The sequence below is a fragment of the Piliocolobus tephrosceles genome, chromosome 8 (genome assembly GCF_002776525.5).
Source record: "Piliocolobus tephrosceles isolate RC106 chromosome 8, ASM277652v3, whole genome shotgun sequence".
NCBI lineage: Eukaryota > Metazoa > Chordata > Mammalia > Primates > Cercopithecidae > Piliocolobus > Piliocolobus tephrosceles.
This window is the reverse complement of record NC_045441.1, coordinates 123,190,655-123,216,097: the sequence shown is the minus strand read 5'-3', so window position 1 is coordinate 123,216,097 and position 25,443 is coordinate 123,190,655. Positions and strand designations below refer to the sequence as shown.

At 39.4% G+C, this 25,443-nt stretch overlaps 1 protein-coding gene across 3 annotated transcripts in view; it reads right to left on the bottom strand.

Annotated features, from left to right (window-relative positions):
* Positions 1-25,443, bottom strand: part of EXOC4 (exocyst complex component 4) — an 821,075-nt gene that overhangs the window by 42,606 nt on the left and 753,026 nt on the right. For 2 of the 3 annotated variants that reach the window (XM_023207825.2, XM_023207827.2), the window contains exons 16-17: positions 18,107-18,285; positions 15,344-15,503 (exon numbers count right to left, since the gene is read on the bottom strand). In XM_023207825.2, coding sequence (XP_023063593.1) covers positions 15,344-15,503; positions 18,107-18,285 — 339 coding nt within the window. Of the gene's footprint in view, positions 1-11,073; positions 13,078-15,343; positions 15,504-18,106; positions 18,286-25,443 lie in introns of those variants that run through there. The other variant, XM_026454384.1, reaches the window with a different exon arrangement.

Genomic DNA, 25,443 nt, shown 5'->3' with positions numbered 1-25,443 from the left:
CCCCCCTCCCCATGATAGGCCCCAGTGTGTGATGTTCCCCTTCCCGAGTCCAAGTGAGCTCATTGTTCAGTTCCCACCTATGAGTGAGAACATGCGGTGTTTGGTTTTCTCTTCTTGTGATAATTTGCTAAGAATGATGGTTTCCAGCTGCATCCATGTCCCTACAAAGGACGCAAACTCATCCTTTTTTATGGCTGCATAGTATTCCATGGTGTATATGTGCCACATTTTCTTAATCCAGTCTGTCACTGATGGACATTTGGGTTGATTCCAAGTCTTTGCTATTGTGAATAGTGCCGCAATAGGGGAAAGAGCTATTACAGACTCTTTGGCTTGAGGGTTCATAACGTAAACATATGCTATTGGTGGAAGGAGCCTTAAAATGCCTGAAAGCCAATTCTTCCCCTCCGTACAACAGACAGTAGATATTTAAGGCCCATTAGAGAACTGGCAAATAGCTGATAGCCAATAGCTACGAAACTTAACTAAAGCAATGAACTTCCTCACACACATATGCTTCCCTTGTTCAAATGCTGGTTATGTGTCATTATCGTTTCAATACCTATGTCCCTGGAGAACTATGCACCAAGAAATGAAAAAAGCAAAATTTCTGAAAACTGAAAAATAAAAATTCTCATACGCTATATAATTAAAGTTAAGAAAAGAAACAGACGGACTGCCACACACATAAAACAGAGAGAAGCTGAAGCTTCAAATGACTGATTTACCACAGCAAGTAATTACTTTATGTTTTTCACAAACATTTGAAACCTATTATTACTTTCACAGCGGCACACATCAACAGAAGACTGTCACCTAAGGGAGAAATGGGGAACTGGGCTGTAATTAATTTCTGGTCAAATATATCATGAAGCCTTTAATGTTGTCAATAAAATGCTCTAGCCACTAAAAATCCCCAACCTCTCCCTCCCTCCTTCTGTCCCCAATACCCCAAAATGTTTAATCAGCGTCTCTGCAAAACAGATTGCCTGAAGGAGAATGAGATGCAGTGTTAATGCCTGCTGAAAAGTTGAGGCCATTGATCCGTTCCTTCCCCTGACTGTGTGTGTCAAGAGAGAGAAGTCAATCAAGAGCTGGTCTCTCCTACTCCACTCTTTTTTTTTTTTTTTTTTTTCCTGCTTTGACTCCATCTGCAACTGAGAAAAACAGAAGGTGCACAATTCTTTGGAGGAATTTAAACATGCAGATTCCAGGCAATGGAAATCATTACACGGCAACCGAAGTCTATATCGTTAAAGGTTAGAACACAGAGATTAAGAATGCCTTCAGGAAAAAGAGAAATGGCTGATCTGAATAAAACCTTTCCATCAATTGGAAAACTACAGCACAGCAAAGGAGATGAAGAGCTAAAGCAGATGTGACATTTATGTTTTTGAGTACCTACACGTTTAGGTTTTGAATTACTGTTCAGAGCCTTATAAGACCTTTATAGGTCATGCAAAAGCAGTAGCCAGCATCTACCTCTGTTTTACTTTCCTGTACGTGTGGTGAGCAAATGCTATAAGCACGATCTTGACTAAGAAAATGAACAGGCCTACAGTCCTTCCTTGCTCATTAATTCATCCATATACACACGCATTAGTTTATCCAGTCAACAAATATTAAAATGCCTGTTATATACTGCATATCTCAGAAATCTTTACAGTATCTTTATAGAATTGGATGGGAGCTAATTTCCTTCCTCTTAGATAGCTTTCCTGTGATAGTCTCTTCTGAGAGCTAGGAGTTGAGGCAGGGCTCTAGATCTCTCAAACCCCTCTCTGGCTTTATGTCATGGCACTCTAGGCAAGTCCAATCTGCAAGAGACCCTATGGTTGATCTTCTAATCAAACCCTTCATTTTTTTTTTTTTTTTTTTTTGAGACAGAGTCTCACTCTGTTGCCCAGGCTGGAGTGCAGTGGCGCAATCTCGGCTCACTGCAGTCTCCCCCTCCCAGGTTCAAGTGATTCTCCTGCTTCAGCCTCCCAAGTAGCTGGGACTACAGGCACCTGCCACCACGCCTGGCTAATTTTTGTATTTTTAGTAGAGACAGCGTTTCACCATGTTGGCCAGGCTGGTCTCAGACTCCTGACCTCAAGTGATCCACCTGCCTCAGCCTCCCAAAGTACTGGGATTACAGGCACAAACCCTTTATTTTATAGATGAGGAAACTTCAGCCAAGAGAGCTGAAGTGACTTATTCAAATTCATGCAACAATTAAAGGTTGATTTATTAGCCAACTACTAGGTGAATGAAATGCTATTTAGTCCCAAATTTCCAAGAATACAACCCGACCCTGCCTCAGTGTCTACACATGTTAACTGAGAGTAATAATGGTGACCACCTTGTGGGTCCTTTTAATGATAATTTAAGATAATCTAGAAAAGTGCTTTCAAGTTATTTTTACTTTCACTGCCTGCAGTAGGAGATAAGAGTCAGGGGGACTAAAGGAGAAACATGAGGCTGAAAGACAATGGTCTGGATATTGCATGACTCTCAAAGAAAACAGGTCAGGCCAGTATTTCTGCATGGGGATAATCTCCTGGAGCACTTGTTAAACTGCAGATGCCCAAGCCCTACCCTCAGCCTTCTGAATCAGAACTTTTAGGGATGGAGTCAAAGAGTTTCCACTTAAAGCAATTTCCCTGGAAGAGACCCTATAGCTGATCAGGAAATTCTTATACTTTCTAGTCTTTGGGAAGCACTTGGTTGAGCTGCTGACTGTTTTAAAAGCACAGGTGTGTGCATTTGGATTAATGACAGGGCTGCTCAGTGCCGTGGACGATGTGCTAGTTTGTGGTGAGGTTCTGAGACAGTGGTCTTGGGTCTAAGTGTTGCTTCCCCAGAACAGTTGTTTGGAAGGCCAGCAGAAGACCCGTAAACAGCACGAAAACACCTGACAGCTGAGCAAAACCAACCCCATAACACCTACCAAGGTAGGAAGAGTCTGCAGACCCCTCTGCCGTCAAACTGCCCATTAAAGCGGATTAAAACGGTTAGCAATCAGAGCTCAGTGGAAATCAACTGGGAAAGACACCCAAGCAGAGAAAATAAAGGGAAAGAAAATGTTTGGTAGCTAAGAGACTAACTGAAAAATAAAATCATATTTTAATGTAAGCAAAAGAGAGACCCAACATTGACCAAAATGGTAGCCTCACTTCACGTAGTTAAGAGCATACATAGACTTTGGGGTTGGATTGACCTAAGTTTGAATCTTGCCTCACTTCTTATGTAAACTAGGAATTTACTTAACTTCCTTAAGCTTTAGTTTTCTCATCTATTTGCAGCAATAGCTACATAGAGAGTTTCAGGGACATTCAGTGAACCAATGTAAGTAAAGCATTTACTAAAATTCATGTCATGTGCTGAGATCATTACATAATAGTAATTATAAGTACTCGTATTATGATGGGAATATGTCATCATCATCATCATCACTGAGAGAAAGTCACCAATATAGGCCTCTAGGATGGTTTGTAAAAAAAAAAAATCACATGTCTTGCAGGAGCTTTCCTTGTTTTAGAGAAAGTAGTTTAAAGTTAAAGGTCTGTAAAGCTAGGTACAAAAACTATTTCTTGGTAACTTATTTGTATTTAGCTATAGATGCTCTCTAAAACATACATCACGGCTGGGCGCCATGCCTCATGCCTGTAATCTCAGCACTTTGGGAGGCTGAGGCAGGTGGATCACTTGAGGTCAGGAGTTTGTGACCAGTCTCGCTAACATAGTGAAACCCCGTCTCTACTAAAAATACAAAAATTAGCCGGGTGTGGTGGCACATGCCTGTAGTCCCAGCTACTTGGGAGCCTGAGGCAGAATCGCTTGAACCTGGGAGGCGGAGGTTGTATGGAGCGAGATCACGCCACTGCACTTCAGCCTGGGTGACAGAGCAAGACTCTGTCTCAAAGAAAAAACAAAAACAAACATATATCGAAAGCAGTACATATCAAACATACTTTGAAACCCAAATTATTTTCATAAATACTTTAGATTGCTGACAATTAGTCTATTACAGAGAAACAAAACAGGGAAAACCACCCAGAAACCAAACAAAATACAATCATGGTAACTAGTCACAAGAACTTTATAATTCAGTAGAGAGAGAGAGAGAACATGCTAATAAAAATTAGAGGAATAAAATATTAAAAGATGGGAACAAATGAAGAACAATATAGCACATAATGAGGTATTAATTTTAGAGTACAGAAAATTAAAAAAAAAAAAAAAAAAGGATTATAAAAAGAGCAGCTGATATGGGCCAGGCACATTGTAGAAGGTTTTAGGGAACAAAAGGTCCCTGAGCTGAGTGCTGGCCACAGAATTCACTGTGGCCATGTGACCTTCCTTCAGTACTCTGATCTTTTTCTCTTTGGATCAGCAAAGGGTGTTCAGCAAAGCAGGAGGTGGGAATGAAGAGAAGGGCTTTTTTCCTGTATATGCCAAAGCAGGTAAAGGGAGGGGCAGGATAGAAAGTCTGGCCATGATACCATTTGCAAGGGACTGTAGCTCTGCTTTTACAACAGCAATTCTGCCAGTTTCCTACTTTTAAGCATCAAAATTTAAACACTACATCTTTATTTACAAAACAAGAAAGGTCAGCTTCCAGTCTCAATTCTTTTCCAGTGAGAATTCTAATAGAGTTGGTAAATGATCATTCTTGGGCTTCAGTCACAGAACAAGCTTAATATCTTTTCAGTACAATGCAACCCTTCCCTGGCAGAAAAATAGCCTCCCTGGGTGGGTTAATTTAATTTACTATGATGAATACAAAGGTACTGTAGGATATATAAATAGCAGGATTTGATGAGAGACTTTGGACAAGTCACTTCTTATTTCTGTTCCTTGGGATCTTTAGTGGATAATAATAACACTCGCTATCTATGCTAATCTCTGAATCATTCCAATTCCAGCACATGTGCTACAAAGGGAAGACTGTCACTGTCTGCCAGTAATCTCGAGGAACCCTAAATTATACATTGACAATATATATGTACAAAATATGGTGACACTAATTGAGCATAATCAAAAGAAATCTTACTTAACCAAAGCCTCACACATGAGATATGTTTATGGGGAATCAAACGTCAGTTACTGAGAGAAATTTTTGTGAGAGGCTTAGAAGTATTTATTGCTCTGAAGTGCTCTGTGAAGGATATGCAGACCAGTAAGGCATGCTCACCTGTATTCAAGGAGTTCTAATTAAACGATTAATTAGTGATCAATTAATTGTTACAATGCACGGGACCCAATGTAAATGCAAAAAAAAAAAAAAAAAGGGAGATCAGAAAAAAGCGACATGGTCAGAAATGGGACAGCAAGGTCAAATGAGGTTTAATTAGAGAGATGTAATATTATTTAAATCTATTTATATAAAGATCTTTAAGAAAGTCCATCAGATCAGGCCATACAAGATTTTGTTTTATTACTGAATTTTATCAACTGGTATATTTCCTTCTATCTGGCAGCAGGAGCCATGTAAACCATCGCATTTCCCAATTCACTCTGGTCCCTAGGAAAACCGGGGCTAGCTTTTTATCACTATTAAATTTAAGAGATTTCACAGCATTTTAAGGGGCATCATCATTAAAAAAAGAATTTTTTTTGGCAGCAGACTAGTCTTTTCTACAAAATTAATCCCAAATCTACATGGCTAATAATCTTGAGTCAAAAATCTGGAGTATTAAAGGTAAATCTTGGGAAAAGGATAGGTGCCCCTAGAATTGGGAAGGCGAACAAGACCAATGGCAGAATAAAGCTGGCAAACGCAAACAGAAAAAAGGATGTGACAAATATTGTGCTTCTTTCTCAGAAACAAAATTGTTCTTCTAGCAAAGCAGTCAGAGATAGAATTTTATTTGATAGGGTGGGGCATTTCATGTTTTCAAGGCAAGTCACCTTTGAAGTCTACTTCAGGGGCAGTACCCTCTCTTGATTCAGAAGAGTCAGGGGAGATTTAGGAAACCACAGACATTCTCAGTAAGGCTGTCTGTGGGCATTTCCAGTAGGTGGCAGCATGTCATTGCTAATCCCCTTCTATCAAACTACACTTCGGTCATTCCAAAAGGGAAAATTCATAACCTTTCCTGCAGAAAACAAAAAGTAATGTTCCTGGTGCAATAGGTTTGTAGGAAACAAATTTATGTAAATAGCTCCCCTGGGAAGAATTCAACATTCTCAGCTATGCCAGAGATCATGCCTGGCCTTAGTGAAGGTACAAGGTCACGGAAGATGCAGGGGTCTGAATCCGTATGTTTAGTTGCTAGGCTGGCTTTGTCACTCCGTCACTTGAGGAAAGTATCTGGACAGTTTAATTAAAAGAGCTGGAGAAGTTAACATGAGAAAATGCTTCCATTTATTGGGAAGAAGGATGCTCTATTAATTTATGGGGAAAGTAGCATTTCTGTGCAGGCAGCTATGTGATCATGCACTCTGTTTGGTCTTCATGAGCTGTGTTCTGCCCTTGTCCTATGAGACCATTCCTTCCCTATCTTCTTCAGGGGCTCCTTTTCCTTCTCATGCCCTTTTCTCTGGGTCTTCCCCAGGGGATTGCTCTCCATCTACCTACAGCCTTGATCTCCATTAATGGTTTTAAACAGCTCCATGATGATGATTCCCCATATCTGTTGGTTCACTCCCGGCCTCTCCCTCAAGCTTCCAGTTCACATGTCCAGTTGCATGTTAGATGTCTCCACTTGGAAGTCCTACATCCATCTGACACTCACCACAGCCACTGATGATCTTCCCTCCGTCAAACCTACTCCTCTCTCCTCCTGTATCCTTATCTTACTTGACCGTGGTGTAATCTGGCTAGACACTCATGTTAGAAATTGGAGAGTCAACCTTGACTCCTTCCCTTTACCCTCACTATTCAATCACTCCCCAAGACCTGCCAATTTTAGCTCCTTCACACTTCTCAAATATGTCTCCTCCATTCCCCCTCCCCCTACCGCCAAGCACTGATATTGTTGAAGCCCTCACATCACTTACTTTTTTTTGAGACGGAGTCTTGCTCTGTCACTAGGCTGGAGTGCAGTGGCGCGATCTCAGCTCACTCTAACCTCCACCTCCCAGGTTCAAGCGATTCCCCTGCCTCAGCCTACCAAGTAGCTGGGATTACAGGCACGTGCCATCACACCTGGCTTTTTGTATTTTAGTAGAGATGGGGTTTCACCATGTTGGCCAAGATGGTCTCGATTTCCTGACCTCGTGATCCACCTGTCTCGGCCTCCCAAAGTGCTGGGATTACAGGTGGGAGCTGCTGTGCCCGGCCCCTACACATCACTTTCTTAGCAATCACCTTCCAATTGATTGGAAGGCATCCAGTTTTATCTTCCTCAAATCCAAGTCCTATACTGCTGAGGAAATGATGTACTTAGAATATAAATCTCACCATCTCACTCCTGTGCTTAGAATCCTTCAGTTACTTACAGGATAAAGTCCAAATAACTTTAATGCTCACAAGCATTTACTGAATGTCTACTATATGCCAGGTACTGGTTTAGGTCCTGGGGCTACAGCAGTGAACAGAAAAGGATCCCTGCCTATGGAACTTACATTCTATTCAGGGTAGACAGATGAGGAACAAATAAGTAAATATAAAATATGTCAGATACTTGCTTTTTAAAATCATGGTAAGGAGAATAGGGAGTGCTGCTGGTGGGGGAGGAAGGCATGTTTTCAAAGTGCAGGAGAGAAGGCCTTAATAAGGTGGCATTTGTGGCTTATCCTAAGCCAGCCCTGACTTCAGGACTGATGATGACTCAGGTCTCCTCTTTCACCATCTCCTTCCTTGAACGTCTTCTCCAGTCCCCGGAACTACCCTTTCTCTTCCAAATGACTTTCTCCCTATTCCGGATAATTCCTATCAAGACTAATATGAAGCATCACCTCCTTCTCCAAAAATTCTTCCTTTATCTTCTACCTCTCAGGATGGATTAGGGAAACTAAAAAATGAGCCAAATATTTCCTTTTAAAAGGTTCCCCACTAATGAGAGGTTAAAACTTGGGCTCCTCATTTCCTACGGCAAATCATTTGATTTTTCAAGTCTTAAAGCTCAACCTCTTTTTTTTTTTTAAAAACAGCTTCATCGAGATCTAATTCACACCACATAATTTTCAGACTTAGAGGGTACAACGCAAGGACTTTTAGAATAGTCACAGGCTGTACAACCATCAGCACAGTCTAGTTTAGCACATTTTCATCACCCCCCAAAGACGACTCTATCCATTTCCCCATTTCCTTTCAACTCCTAGTAATCTTTCTATCCTATGCATTTGCCTATTTTGGACATTTCATATGAATAGTATCATACAAAATGGCTTTTTGTTTGTTACTAGCTTCCTAAATTTAACATAATGTTTCAAGATTAAGCACATGACCTCTTTCTGTGGCCAAATAAAGTCCATTGTATGGATGTACCACATTCTATACATCCATACGTTGATGGATATCTGGTTGTTTGTACTTTTTTTTTGAGATGGAGTCTCGCTTTGTCGCCCAGGCTGGAGTGCAGTGGCGCAATCTTGGCTCACTGCAAGCTCTGCCTCCTGGGTTCAAGTATTCTCCTGCCTTAGCCTCCTGAATAGCTGGGACTACAGGCGTCTGCCACCATACCCGGCTAATTTTTTTTTGTATTTTTAGTAGAGACAGGGTTTTACCATGTTAGCCAGGATGGTCTTGATCTCCTGACCTTGTGATCTGCCCACCTCAGCCTCCCAAAGTGCTCGGATTACAGGTGTGAGCCACCACGCCCAGCCTGTTTATACTTTTTGGCTATTATAGATAATGCTTGCTATGAACATTTGTGTACGTATTTTTGTATGCATGTATGTTTTCATTTATCTGTGTATGTACCTAGGAGTGAAATTCCTAGGTCATACCTAACTCTATGTTTAACTTTTTGAGGAACTGATGCAGCTGTGCCATTTTACATTTCTACCAGCGGCAAAAGAGGGTTCCAGTTTCTCCATAACCTTGCCAACATTTTCATTGTCTTTTTAAAATTATTATTATTGTTATAGCAATCCTGGTGGGCACAGAGTGGTGTCTCATTGTGGTTTTAATTTGCCATTTCCCTAATAACAAATGAATTTGAGCATCTTTTCATGCTTAATGTGAATTAGCCACCTGTATACCTTCATTGGATAAATGTTCTCTGAAATACTTTGTCTAATATTTTTATTAATAGACTTTATTCTTTAGAATAGTTTTGGATTCACAGAAAAATTGAGAAGATAGTACAGAGTTCACATATAATCTGTACCAGTTTCCCTATTATTAACATGTTACATTAGTATGATACATTTGTTACAGTGAATGAACCAATAATAACACATTATTTTAACTAAAATCTATAGTTCATTCAGGGCCTTAGTTTTTACCTATGTTGTTTTTGTTCCAGGGCGTCATCCAGGAGGTCACAGTACATTTTAGCCATCGTATCTCCTAGGCTCCTGTTGGCTGTGATAGTTTTTCAGACTTTCCTTGTTTCTGATGGCTTTGACAGTTTGGATGAGTACTGATCAGGTATTTCACAGTACGTATCTCTGTTGGAATCTTTCTGATGTCTTTCTTATGATTAGCCTGAGGTAATAGGTTTTGGTAAAGTGCCATTTTCATCACATCATGTCAAGGGCACATAGACATACTGTCAACATGATTTATACATGTTGATATTGACCTCGAGAAAAGAGAGGCTGCCAATTTGGTCTTTTATACATCGCACTAAAAATAATTGCATTTTTGTTTTGCCCTGATCACATCAAACCCTACCGTAGACTCGAGGAGTGGGGAACTTCTTCCCAAATATATACATTTGAAGCGTACTCCTACTTTAGGTCAGTTGTGTACAGAAGATAAAGGAATGCAAACCAAAGCATTTCAGGGCTCTTGTCAAGCCCACCAGTAGCCAGTTCTCTGTCTTGAGCTAATTTAACCTATTAACAGCATTTGACACAGATGAAGACACACTCCTCTGAAAACACCTCCCTTGACTTCTGGGACAACACCTTTTCTTAGTTATCTTCCTATTCTGTTGGCTACCTCCTCAACTTCCTCTGCTGGTTCTTCTCCAGCATCTCAACAGTGGGGTACCCAAGGTCCAATTCTTGGACAGCCTTCTCTTTTTCCTCTACTTGTGCTCCCATTGAGATCTCACCCCTCAGCCTTTCTCATGACTTTAAATCTCACCTATAAGCTGATGACTCCAAAACTCTCATCTCCTCAACTCCAGGTTGTATAGCCAGCTCCCTTTTTATGTCTATTCTGGTGCCTAATAGGCATCTCAAACTAACATTTCTTGTTATCCACTCTCTATCTGAACCCCTGCTCTACCCTCCACACACTTCAATAGCCTCTCCTATGGTCTGGTTCACTTTCATTACAGTAAATAAAAACTTCATGCTTTGAATTGTTCAGATCAAAAACTTTGGAGTCTCTGGTTCACTTCTGATTCCTCGGCAAATCCTGTTAGCTTAACTTTTAAAATATATCCTAATCTGACCATATCTCATCCTCTCCAGTGCTACTATCTTGCTTTGAATCACCACTACCTTTCACCTAGAAGATTATTGCCACAGTTTTCTAACAGAGTCTCCTGCTTCTGCCTTTGCCTACAATACCCCTCCACAACTAACAACTGCGATGTTAGTTTCAACATCGCGGCCAGACTGATTCACATTATGCAGCGTCCTTCTGCGCCAAACCTTCTAATAGCTTCCAACCTCATGCAAAGTAAAACTCAGTGTCGTTACAATGACTTTCCAGATCTCAGCTCCTTAGATCAAACCTCAGACTTCATCTCTTACTCTTCCCCTGCTCACTCACTTCATCCATTCTGGCCTTTCTGCTTTGTTCTTCAGATGTTAAGTGTCCGCCTCCCTCTGGCTCTTCACCCTTACATGTTCTTTCCTGGTATGCCCTTTCCCTAGATAGCTGCATGGCTTGCTCCTACTCTGCCTTTAGGTTTTTCCTCAAATGTTACCATCTCATTAAGGACTTCCATGAACACTCTAAAATTTCGGATTACCTCCATTATACTCTGGCACCCTCTGGTCCCCTCCCCATGCCTACTCTTTTTTTTTTTTTTAACTACAGCATATATTATCATCTGAAATACTTTATATATATTTTACTTATTTATTACTTTGCATCTTGCCCCACAGTAATGCAAGTTTTATGAGGCCGGGACCTACAGAGAACATACACTGAATAAATATTTGATGAAGGAATGAAGAAATGAAGGAATAACAGGGCGAGGAATCTGTCTTGGGTGTTACAATTTTTTGCCCTACTACTTCCTGAACTGCAGCTTTTGTTTCCTTATCTTGCACAGGTTTAAGAGTGAAAGATACCAGTCCAAGGAGAACCAAAATCAGGGGAAAAACTGAGGAGCAATGAAACCTTGAAGGAGGACAGCAGGAAGTAGAGTTATTGGAGAAATCAAGGAGAAAAAAGAGACAGTTGAAGAGGTAGAGAAAGAGACAAAATGGGGTAAAGAGGAGAGAACTGGGAAGAAAACTCTGGGATATTCTTTTTGAACGATGGCATCACTCAAGCTAGAAGGGTTGTCAGATACACCCTGGGGACTCCAGTCACCATTCATTTGGACCTCTCTTGTTATGCTCCCACCATCTGGACTCCTAGGAGGCTTCTGTGACTCACATGTGGAAGGGCACATGACAGCTCAAGTTAAGATGCTCTGTGATGAAAGGAACTAAAAAAGCACACTCATAAAGCCCTTCCACCTTCTAACTCATCTGCACTGATTTTCCTGGATCTTTTTGACTCTGAAAATTAACAGTGGGGTCAAAACCGTAAGACAGCTTAAATGATCATTACCATAGAGGACAGAGGCTCTCTGTACTTCTGGTAATGTTACAGGTTGTCTGGTTCCTTTGCTCACCCAAGATCTACCCTCCTATTAGAGATCAGTTAGAGGAAAGGTGTATATGAAAAGAGAGAGACAAGAAAAAATACTATGAGTAGAAGAATCAACATCAATGGAATTGCTCCAGATCCCTCATTTCTTTATTACAGAAAGGTGTTATATTTTCCACTGGCCAGGAAGGCTGAGAAGGTAAGAAAACTACAAGCACTTTGCAACTTCTTGTTAAATAAGTTTTCTGACACATGGCAAGTAGTGATTAATTACTGTGTTAGCAGATAACATTCCTATAGAGATTTGCTGAAAGTACAGATGCTGTCCATGCTTGATTAGACATTGCTTCAGGAATGCTGAGGTATACTGCTGCAGTCTATTATTTCTGGCTATTTTGGTATTGCTGTTTTATTTATTTTACATAGCTTCAAATATGGTAGAATTGATGGAGCACCTTTCACAAAACCTGTCCCTATCAAAAACAAGAAGGGGGGAAAAATAAGGCTATAAAGTATGTCTGTATAAAAGCAAGAAAAAATGAGAGGGAAAGAGACTCTGAATAGTAGGGCTACATTATTTCTTTTTGTAATGCTTTTTGTTTTACAAAGAATGAACTGCAAGGAAAATATGTTTTTTCTTACAAGCTTATAAGAAAACTGACCCATGCCGGCTAGTTTAAACCTTCAGGGAATTAAACATAAACTAACTTGTCAATATCCAAGGCCTTCATCCACACCAAAATTAGCCTTGATTTGGTATCTGTTCATTCATTCAGCACATACAATGAACACTTACTTTGGTACAGGCACTGAGAAAAAAGCCTCTTGGAGCTTATAGTCTTAGAAAGGAGATGTCTTCTGAAGCAGGAACAGAAGAACAGATTCAGCCAGTCCTGTATGTTTATGCTAGCCTATTTCCTGTCAAAAATCCATGTCAGAATAAAGAAGAATAGTAGCAGTACATCTCCCAAGTGGTCCACATGCCACTTGTACCTACTTCCTGGGACATAATTCACCAATCTAACTGTAAAAGGCGTGGCGTGGTTGGGACTCACTTAGTTCCTGAAGAAATGCTTCATCGGCACATGACCTGCTGATGCCAACTTCAATCCTGCCCAGTCAGCATTGCATTATTCAGATGCCAGGTTTTGCAGGCCCCATACTGTCTGCCAAAAACTGTGTTAATTTACTTATTTCAGCTAAATAAAAAAAAAAAATCATTTAAAATAGGATGATTGAATTTAGGAATTGTATTCCTTAGAGCATTAGTAATGGGTTTCTGTATCCCTCAGGCCTCTATGTTCTTAACTTCCCCTTGTCAATGTTATTATGACTAGACTAATTCAATAATGAGATCATTCCCCATAAGAGCGACCAAATAAATGCAGCATTCTGTCACACCTGGTTTCCCTAATCTGAGCAAGGAAGGCGTTCCACCAAATTTAGCCTAGAACAGGCAATTTAATGAAAACACACATACTATTTCTCTCTCTCACTCTCTCTGTCTCTTCTTACTTTCCCACAAATAGAAAAAGAAAGGGAAGGAGAAGGACAGAAAGGCAGAGGAACAGGGTAGCAATGGAACAAATGTAGTAAAAGATTGAGGAAGAAAGGTTAAAAATGAACATATATGGTTCATAACCAAAACAAAGATCACAGCATATTTGTCTTTATAATTGTTAAAGTAATATAATATTTCATCATCTCCGTAAATGCCTCAAGAATTGTTTCAAATTTTCCTGCACTTCTCAAGGAATCAAAAAAATCAAGTGATTTCACCATGTTAGCCAGGATGGTCTCGATCTCCTGACCTCGTGATCCACCCGCCTCGACCTCCCAAAGTGCTGGGATTACAGGCGTGAGCCACCGCACCCGGCCAACCCCGTCTCTACTAAAAATACAAAAAAAAATTAGCCGGCAGTCCCAGCTACTCAGGAGGCTGAGGCAGGAGAATGGCATGAACCCGGGAGGCGGAGCTTGCAGTGAGCTGAGATCTGGCCACTGCACACCAGCCTGGGAGAGAGAGCGAGACTCCGTCTCAAAAAAAAAAAAAAAAAAAAAAAAAAAATTAAGTGAAAAGACACAGAAATACTAAATGTCAGGCAGAATTTAAAAACAAGTGACTTCCTAACCATGAAGGCTTCTGGAAAATAAGGGAGTTTACGGAATAATCCACTCAGGTATAAATGGCAATACAGCATGAAAATAACATATTTATCATCTTCAAATTGCTTAAGCTTTTATTAAAGCACCAAAGGTTTGATATTCTAATTAAGGTTTAGATGGTGTTAAAACAAATGAAGAGAGAAGAAAACTAACTCTCAAATTTTGAAAAAGTGTGTTATACAAAAACATTAAAAATTGAGATCAAGGCCAGATGCAGTGACTTATGCCTATAATTCCAGTGCTTTGGGAGGCTGGGACAGGAGGATTGCTTGAGGCCAGGAGTTCAAGACCAGCCTAGGCAACATAGCGAGACCCTGTCTCTATAAAAAAAAAAATATAAAAATTAGCCAGGTGTGGTGGTGTGCGCCTTTAGTCCCAGCTCCTCAGAGGATCCCTTGAGCCTAGGAATTCAAGGCTACAGTGAGCCATATTCACACCACTGCACTCCAGCCTAGGTAACAGAGCAATACCCTGTCACTTAAAAAAAAATTAAGATCAGAAAACTTAGAGAAAGGAGAGTGATGAGTTGTCACTTTCCTCCCAGTGAGAACAAGAAGAGATGGGTTTCAATCGGAACAAGATGGAAGAAATGAGAAGTAGGTTCCTGTAAAAATACAGTAGATACATGTTATTTACAATGAAAGAAAAAAAGGGAAAAATTCAAATGTTCAAAAATTTGCAAGTGATTAAAAATAAATATGGCTCATTTATGCCATGAAATATTTGTTCGGGCATCGTTAAAAGTAATGTTTTCGAGGAGTATTAATGAATGTGGAAAAATTATGTTTTCAAACAACGTTATTGATATGGGAAAACAAAATTAAATTAATATAAAATTGCATTAACATAGTTCCAATTTTGGAAAAAGGGAAATCATATGCTCGAGTATGTGTGAAAAGTCACATAAACAACACAGCACATGCAAGAAAGTCAGAAGAAAATATACCAAATATCTTAGCCTCTAGATCAAAGGTTTATATTCTTCTTTGTATTTTATCTTACATATTTTATGCAATAAGCATGTATACTTTTATACGCAGAAAAAAACGTTATTCAAGTACTGTAATAAGAACAACTTCAGTTAGAAATCAGGAAAAACTACCTGCCAAAGTAACAAAATTCAATAGATTTCTGTGAAATTACCTTCTCTATAGGACCTAAAAACATGTATCTGTGCTTCTTTCTTTCTTTTTTTAAACTAAGCTTTTTCTGCATCAAGAGTCCATTTTTAAAAATGACTTCACAGGCAATGAAGTCTCGACTTTGGCACAAGAAACTAAGCCCGGTTTTCCCCCCTACCTTGCGAAGTCCAGGTCTGCCTCCCGTGACATGGTGATGTTGGTCAAATTCTGCTGAAGAACAAAAATGTTCCTACACATTTTCTTGATGCCAGACTCACTGATGCGCCTGAAGTACTGGGCACCATTAATGAGGATGCAGGAGATGAGGTGGCCCAGGCCTGAGCGGTCAGCACAGTGCAGAGCAAAGAAAATGGAAGACAGATTAGAGGCATTCCTACAGAAACCTGCACACAGAATTGCTGTCTTCTAATCCAACATTTAAATGACCAAAGAAAATCTACCTCTGATGGTTGCATCTGCTGATCTGACAATAATTTTAGGGTATTTCTACATTGCCCTAGTAGTTACAAATGGGTGGATTTCATGTTGGCGGCAAAGCCTGGTAACAGCCACATCTCCAGCATTGCCATGTACACCTACTGCCACCACGCCAAGGCCTTAGAGAAGAGGCCAGGTTATTACAAACTGTTGAAATGCATGGGAAATCCTGCTTTTCTTTACAGACAATTGGGAAGCAGAGAAGAACACAGGCATATAAAATGACCTGTTTGGCCTCTCCTTCCTCCTGAAAAGTAGAGAATGACACTTTTGGCTCAAAAGTTGACTGGGAAGCTACATAAATAAAATCAATATGAAACTGGGCCTTGGCAATAATGTTAATATATTTCAACACTGTCAAGTAAAAAATAAATCAATAAGAAAACTGGGTTATTGGCAATAATGCTAACACACCTTACAAATGGCAATGGGTGTATTTCTAAAGTAGTAATTGGAGAAAATGTAATTAGAAACAAAGGGTGAAGGCAAAGCAGATAATACATTAACTGTTGACTTCCTGTGAGACATCTTTGGACATTTTGGGGCCCCCTAAGTGGTTTGTTCTTACATCTAGAGGGTTGTTTTGTGGTCTGTGAAATTTAGCAAAGGACAGCTCAGGACATCAGCAAACTACCAAGTCCTCCTCAGGATACCCCATGTAATTAAGTTGAGAAACGCTGGTTCAGAACAACGTGAGGCACATATGGGTTACTATTTTTAAAAGCTGGATTTTAATTCTAAATGGAATTCAGTAAATGTTTCTTCCTTCTTTCTTATTCTTGGATGCTAGCAGGACATTTTCCTCGGAATTGTAAAGCTGGTCTGACTAGTTGCAAGCCATTTGCTATTGGTTGTTTTCCTGTTCTGAAGTCTAGTCCCTTCCCCGAGACTCTGAGGTTTAGATCAGAGTGCAGGGCTTATCTTTAGGTCCATGGCTCCCCATGTCTTCAAAATGAGTTTTCCCTTGATTAAGGTGAAAGTAGAAATGAGGGAGGAGATGCATTCAGGTCTTGCTTCAGCTACACTCACACAACACTGCTTCAAGACCACAAACTTATATGTGCTACTATTTGAATGTGAAGAAAAGTTTTTATTCAAAGAAAAACACAACCGCAGATTCTACATTTAAACCTAGACAACTTATTTATATGAAAAATCTCTGTAGGCCAAGTTTTGGTGTCATTCTCTCACGTCCATAACTTTAGGTACAGTTTTTTTTTTTTTTTTTTTTTCCCTGCCACAATATAACATGGTCTGCAAGTCTGGGTAATGATGGGTTATGCTGTTTGTAGAGAATAAGAAATAATAATACATTATAATAAATACATTAAATGTATTTTGTCATAGGGAAAAAACAAATGTTGATATGCAGGGGCTGGGAAGAGCCATAGTCAAGAGCAAAGAGGAAACTCGGTGTAATAACAGAAAAGTGAATTCTCAGGTAGGCACTGCAGCTTAAAGTGGCAGAATATTCCAGGTGCCGCCAAACTCATAGTGCCATGGGGTTAACTGACAGCTAACCCTTTAATCACTTACACTTTTTGGTTAAAGTCTTTGAGAGATATACCCCAAGAGAACACATCTCTTTATAACTCCATATATATTTAAGGATTGGATTTTGGGGGGGTCCAAATTTGCAGGAATATAACTTTCATAAAGCAAACATTGGCCATGTATTGTCAGTTTGCCACAATCCTTTGGACAATGTACCTTCTTAGTTGTTTTAAAAAATACTAGTTTAATTCTGTGAGAGAACACAGATACAAGTTTTCACATAAACAAACCAAAACATGGACAAAGGAAACATAATGTGAAATCCTAACTGGGGTCCTCTGGGTGAAATTCATCATGAAAAATTATTTGGGTGCCATCACATTTTTTTCAAAATTGTGAAGCATAATGTCTTTAGATGGTATTTCCTGTCTCTCACACCCTTCCTTGCCTGCCCCTTGGAGGCATTTATGGACATATCCTTCCTAAAAATTGCTGCTAATCAGAGGCTTCTGTTCTTTCCAGATGATTATAACATTCTGTGAGAAAACTTCCCGTTCCAGTGATAATTTTAGCCAATGAGTGATCTTTCAGGATTCTCTCTTCATTGTGTATGTGTGCTTTTTTTTTTTTTCTTTCATAAGCTCCTCTTGAGTTAATTTGTGGCCCAGTCTGCACATTCTCTCAAATCTCATGAGTGGCATGTCAGGGAGGCAGCCATCTGCCTTATCTTGGATTAAATCTCCTTATCAATCAGGAGCAGATGGCGGCCATATTGTTGTCTACCTAGTCACACACAAAGAGGCTAGGTATTGCAGATTTAGTTCAAACAAGGAAGCAAGCAAACAAACAACTCTTTTCCACAAGTCTTCAACTTCAGTAATACAGAAAATCAGGAAAACCTTCATCCTTTCTTCCTCCCCAACTCCCAGAGACAGAAGCAGGGTCTGACCTTCAAAGATATACTGGAACTTGTGCTGCTGAAGGCTGGCACTCATGGCTTCTTCAATGGCGCTGATATCTTTGTTGAGCTTGACCACCAGGGGGTCATAATCCATACTTTCCACATTAGCCACAATGGCATAGTTCCCCTCCTTTGCAAGAGGGATGAGATAGTGGAAGCAGTGAACCCTGAAAAAGAGAGAGATGGGGAGAGCAGTTACTAATAAATCTTTCCAGGGAGGGCAATGATCTTGGGACACAGCACCAAACTAACTAATAAATTATCATTAATAAATGTAAGACTAGCGATGACAGCCAACGCTTAACTCTGTACTCTATTTGTGTCAGACATTATGCTCTACACTTAGTATGAAGCAGCTGTGGCCTTGTATGTTTTAATGTAAACACCTCCCCTCTTTTAACCAGAAAGCCATCTTAGTTATTCTGTAGAACAACTGAGTGATCTGGGGCAAGCTGGCTGCTGTGATCATTACTTGTTTAATCCATACAGTGTTGGTAAGGAGTTCTAAAATTCTTTTCAATGCCAGGGTTGTAGGAATAGTGTGAAAAGCATTGTAATTTTCAACAGATATTATTGCAATGAAGATGAGAGGCAGAGTTTACAGATCTTAAAAGTGTAAGGCGACTACTTTGGCTTCAGTCACCAGCTGTATAACTTTAGGCAAGTTACTTTATTTCTCCATCCCTCAGTTTCCTTATCCATTAAATGGGGGTGAAAACAACAGCTGCCTCATAACTGTAGCAGTGTTATGTATAGCAGTGTCTGGCACAAATGGCGTGCGTAGTAAGTATTGGCAGTCATCAGTAGTCTTATATTTATTAATGATAATGTATTAGTTACGTAAATCACGTACGGAACCTCTATGAATTTGTAAGAAATTGTGCTAGGCCCTGGAAATAGAAGACAGTTTGTATCCTTAAAGACCCACAGCCTAGTGGGGCAGATTAAGAAAATGACTAAAAGAGAACAGCATCTCACTCCAAGCACATCTACACAGTGTGCCATGGAAACGTGCCACGGGGTATCAGGAAAGGGTCCTGACGGAAGGTGATGTTTGAGTCTCACAGAATATATCTGACAGCTTGAGGAAGGAGGGCATTTCTATGTGAAAATGGCCTGTGTCAGTCTGGTCACACACAATTCTCAGGTTCTTTTTGGCAGATATTAGTAGCTGCTGAAGAAGTCTGAGGTGGGTATGGATTGGCTGTACCAACACAGCCTTTTAAAGTTGTAATCAGAGTGTGTTTCAGTCCAAATTCTGCCCTACATGCAGGTATTTATTTTGAATCCCCCACCCTAGTTAAAAAAAAAAAAAAAAAAAAAAATCCCAAACCAACAGTATTCCGTGGCAGGCAGAGTTCAAACAGGCTATTCTGTACGCCCAGTCTAGTCCTAACTCTGTCATTTTAGGTGCTCTGTCTGACCTTGCATGGAAGGTTCACTGGAGGTAAGACATGATGACATAATCCAGGGTCCATGCTCTGTTACCTTTACAGTTGGCATCAAGTAATAAGAAATATTCCTAAATGAATGGCTGCAAAAGCCTAGGGCATTATTATCTCTTATGATGCGACCACGCTTTGCCTGTCATCTTTCTTTACTTATAGTCAGGTTTATTGAGAAATAATTTACAAACAGTAAAACTCCCCCCTTTTAGTGTACAGTTCTATTAGTTTTAACAAACATATACAATTGTCTAACCACCACCAGAACCAAATTATAGAACACAAACATCTCCTCCAAAATTCTCTGTGTCCCTTTATAGTCAATCCCTACTCAACTCCCAAACCTTTGGCAACCACTGATCTATTTTTCTGCTCCTACAGTTGTCTTTTCCAGGATGCCATATAAATGGAATCATACAGTATGTAGCCTTTTGAGTTTGGCTTTTTCACTTAGCACAAAGCATTTGAGATTCATCTATGTTGTTCATTACTTTTTATTGCTGGGTAGCCTTCCACTGAATTGGATGTCCCACAGATTATCTATTCACTCACTGATATTTAGATTCTTTCCAGATTTAGGTGGTTGTGGATAAAGCTACTTCATGTACACATTTTTGTGTGCATATAACTTTGCATTTATTTCTCTTGGATAAATACCTAGAAGTGAGACTGCTGGATCATATGGTAAACGTATGTTTACTTTTATAAGAAACTACCAAATTGCTTTCCAAAGCAGCTGTGCCATTTTGCTTTCTTACTGGCAGGATACAAAAGTTCCAGTTGTTCCACATCTTCATCAGTACTTGGTGTTGTCAGTTTTAAAGAACAATTTTTGGTCATCCTAATAGATGTAGAGCAGTATCTCACTGTGGTTTTAATTTGCATTTTCCTAATGACGAATGATGTTGAGCATATTCTCACGTGCTTATTTTCTGTACATATATCTTTGATGAAATATCTGTTCAAATCATTTGCCCTGTTTTAAAAATTTGGTTTTTTGTTTTCTTAAGTTTTGAGAGTTCATTGTATATTCTGGATACAAGTCCTTTATCAGATATGCATTTTGCAAATATTTTCTCCTGGTCTTTTGCTTGTATTTTAATCTTGACAATGTCTATCAAAAATGGTTTTAATTTTGATGAAGTTCAATTTATAACTTTTTTCTTTTTGGATGGTACTTTCAGTGTCATATTTCAGAAATCTCTGCCTACATAAAATGATCAAAATTTTTTCCTATGTTTTCTTCTAGAAGTTTTAGAATTTTAGATTTTACATTTAGTTGAACGATCCATTTTAAGCTAACTTTTATATGGGATGTGTTATATTCTTAAAAGCAGTTCATCCAAGAGAATCCAAATATCTTGACTACTGCTCATTTTTACTGATAGATGCTCATCTTAACAGTTGCTAATTAACTAATAACTAATTTCACCAATAAAAACCCATTCTGACATTCATGTACTAATTGGCACAAATGTATAATTTTGATAAGAATACCAGTAATGGCACTGGTTGCAGCCTCCCCTGGAACGTGATCTTTCTGACAGAATGAAAGTTGACCAACTCTGGAATGGGATTCATGACTAGGGCACTGATTGCTACCATGGTTGAAATTTAAATAAAGTTTACATTTTATTTTTAACTTTATTTTCAAAGAAGTTGAATAAAACTAAAGCATCTACGCTAAAGTATTTTTCAAGTAAATGACAGATATTATGACTCCAGGCAATGAGAAGACCATGTAAAATAGCATGAGACTATGAATGCAGGATGTTCTGAGGACTGGTGAGTAGCTCTTTTCAGATGCACACAGATCCGACATTACAGGCATGCCACGAGCTTGGCGAGATGGGCACAGGCCAGGTCAGCACAGGCTCTGAAGGCCATGTAGGGAATCAGACCTTTATCCTAGAAGCCACAGGGAGCCTTAGGGGGATTTTAAGAGGTGAATAATATAATCAGACCTAAGCTTTGGCAAGATCACTCTGGCACAGTATATGAGTGGATTAATAGCAGAGAATGGAAGCAACTGGAAGTAGAGTGACTAGTTAGGAAATTCTTAGGAACTGGAGGTGAGAGCTTATGAGATCCTGAAGCTATTGGGAGAGAAGACATATAACCTTTCTTTAAGGTATTATCTTCTTCCCAAGTGATTAGAGATTTAAAAAAAAAATTAAAATAGTCATCAGCTAATGCCAAATTCAAATCAAGTATTTTTTTTAAATTTAAATTCTGGCCTGTTGTTGCTGACCTTAGTATGACTTTGACATTAATGTATTCTGCAAACACTGCTGATTACACAGTGGGGTGGATGATTTTCAGAGAGTGCACACTTAGGATCCCAACAGTGATAGACAGTTGCTGTTGAACCTACTTAGAGACCTCCTGATGGTGAGAAAAATCAGCTGATAAAGGTGACATTCTTGGCATCTTGGACTCAAGTGGCAACTTAATTTTCTTCTTCTAAAGTTCAAATAGAAAAAACAAACCTCAACAGTTTTTAATGGGCTCACCATGTCTTTCGTCTCTTGGGGGTACCATTTGCTTTATGCTTTGTACTGTGGAAAGGGGCTGCCTGGTGGTTACAATGTGAACCACAATGACACAGGTAAAATGTCAAACACTCCTTAGATAGATCCTTCAACACAGACTGCGTGGGATTTGAAAACAGTTTTTTGGTTTAAACTTTAATAATGTCAAAGAAAAATATGGGCTATGGATATAAAGATCTTTTGGGGAACAAGACCAGTTTTTGGCATCTGAAGTTGTTCTGGACTTTTTGCTGGCATATCCCATTACTTTTCTCCATGAATTATTTTCTTCTATCTGTACTCTTATCTCAGTGATTTCTTGGCTAAAAATGCCAGAGACAGGAGCTAACCAGCCACTTTTTCACCACACCAGCTGCTGGACAACTGGGTCTAAGCTCTAATTCCCTTTTTACAGCAGGATGGGAACAAAACAAACATTAGTTGATGAGAATGATGTTGGCCACACAGCCTCTGTATCTCTTAAGATAATTCAGTGGACTTCCAAGTGCACTACTGTGTAAAAACAGAAACTGCAAACCAATTCGTTTTCTTTAAAGACAACAGGTTTTGTTTGATAAAGTAGCACTTACTTTATCTGGGTTTGGTTTCAAACCAGCTAATTCTTAATCACATGTTTACTGAGCACCTAATATACAGCAAGATATTAGGTTTCGGGGCCAGCCATCACAATGAACAAGCCACACCTGGAAGAGCTGTTTGATGGTCTCTTCCACAGTCATGCCCCCAGAGCACTTAGCAGACAGCTCTATTCTAGCGTTATTATACTAGAGTGGCATGAAATCTGTCTTATTCATTTTGTATCATCACTGTGCAAACTGAAAAAAATTGTTAACATGACCAGGACATAGTAAGTGTGTCTACATTCACTATCCGAGCCCTATGTGGTGTATCCTGCTAGTTGTATGTACCTTACTTTAAAAGGAACAAAGACGAAATGAAGCATACTTACAAGAAAGCAACCTGAGTGTTGGAACCATGTTATATGAGGAAGTGAGGAAATTTAATTTAAAAAAATCCCATGTTTCGTGTTCTGAGTTAAATTCAAGGAAAGATAATTCTACATCCAGGGCTCTAAAATTCAGTCTTTTAAAATATTCATTCTTAAAAATGACGTTTTTCTGTTTTTAGACTAATGTTGAAGAAGATATAGCAACTGGTGTTATAGCACTGTATAGTTTCTTATAAATTAATGACTAAAGCATGTTCAGTATTAAGAAAAGTATTGCCAAGATGTATCAAAAGGGCAGAAATAGGGGTTAAGGACTTAAAAGATCTTACTCAAATGTGTTGCAAATATCCCACTTGGAATTAACTACACATAAGTAGACAATTCTGAATGTAGAACACATATAAGCACACAATGAATAGTATAAATTCCAGGAGTTGTGATAGTAACTAATTTGGTATTCCCTTGTTTTCCTTTGTAACTCAGGTAACAGCAGCACTAGAATATTACTTGGTGTTTTTCATTTCCTTCCATCTATTGCATATATTTATTCACAGAAAACACCTGATTTATTTCACTGTCCACTTGTAAATAAAGAGATACCAAATCTGAAAATTATTGTAAAACAAATCAGAAAATATATAGAAAGAGCTTTATTTCTGGACAGATTAATGTGAGAAATAACATCAGGAATAAAGCTGAGTAGCAGATTCTAAATCTGCAATGTTAACTTCTCTTGTTCCACTCACAAGGCTCTCACAAGCAATAAGGAGGTAACTCACTGGGCAATGGTAATGAAGAAGGATAAAAAGCAAGCAGCACACACAAGGAGTCACCCTGGAAAGAAATCCAAGTTCTAACTGGAGTCCAAACATATTTCTAAGGGTCACCTATCAAAGTCCTATTTACATTTTTAAACCCTAAATCTAGTAAAGACTTCAAATGAAAAGAAAAAAGTCTATCAATGTTAATCATGTTCCAAAGCAATACAGAACAGAATGTGTTACCACACCATGCACTTTCTGGTCCTGATGTTTGGACATTGCTACCTAGTTGTTTAATAAGCATCTCAAACTGAACATCTCTACATGGCAGGCTTGATTGCCGCCCTTCTCCTCAACCCTTCTCCTCCCTCAGTCTTTCTCGCCTCAGTTAATGGCACCAGCATCCACACAGTTGCTCTGGCCCCAGACTAGTGGTTTTCCTTGAGTGTTTCCTCTCACTGCACCAGCCCCTGTTTCCAATACAATCTATCAACACACTGCATTAGCTCTATCTTCAGCATGTGTCCCAAATCCTACACTTCTCATACCTCCACCTCTGTCACCTTGATGCTCAGAGCTGGTCTCAACTGGTCACCCTGCTTCCATTCGTATTTTTCCCTGCAATCCCTTTTCCATACAACAGCCAGAGTGACCTTTAAAAAATGTTAATTGATATCTCTCCCTTTCTTAAAACCCTTCCATGGCTTCTGTGACATCTGAATGATTCACTTGGTCTGTAAGACCCTGTAATGTGTCAGGCTTCATGACTCCACAGGACTGGGCTCTAGCCTGTCTCCTGTGCCTTAGTTTTTCAGTCCTCCCCACCCAGCTTGTTCATCAGCCTACAAGCATTATCAGCCTCCTCTCTGCTCTTAAAACCGCCAAGCTTGATTTTTGTCTCAAGACCTTTGTTAGTGCGCCTCCCTCTGTCTGAAACTCTCTTCCTCCGGGTCTTTGCACAGATGGATCATTCTTGTTACTCTGTCACATTTCTTTTGACCATTTTATCTTAAAGAAAAAAATCCCATTCCTAGTCAGCCCCAGCCACTCTTGGCAACTGCCCAGTATGCTAGTACTGGGTACATGTAGCTACCAGGCACTTCAAATGTGGCCAGTCCACATTGTGATGTGCTGTAAGTATAAATGGGCACTTTGAAAAGTTTAGTGCAAAGGAAAACGCAGAATACCTCAATCACTTCTGTTGATTGCCTATTGAAATGCTGTTTTAGATATACTGGGTTAACTAAAATATATTAGTATAATTCTTTTACCTCTTTCCCTCTACTTTTTCCAATGTGACTCCCCTCTTGACTAGCAGAGCACTTTATTAAAAATATCAATCACAATAAAGTCACTACAATAGCAAAGCTACCATATTTTGAGCACTTACTTTGTGTCTGGCATTGTGCTAATTATTATTCCATTTATAAAATCTCTATAAGTTAGAAACTACCATTTCCATTTTTAAAATAAGGAAACCGTGGTTTGTAAAGTTAATTAACTAGCCAATGATCGCCTAGCCAGTGATAGTGACATTCCAATCCAGGTGACCTGATTTCATAGACCGTGCCAGCCCTGAATTACCACACTCACAATACACAGTGCGCTCAAATAGTCA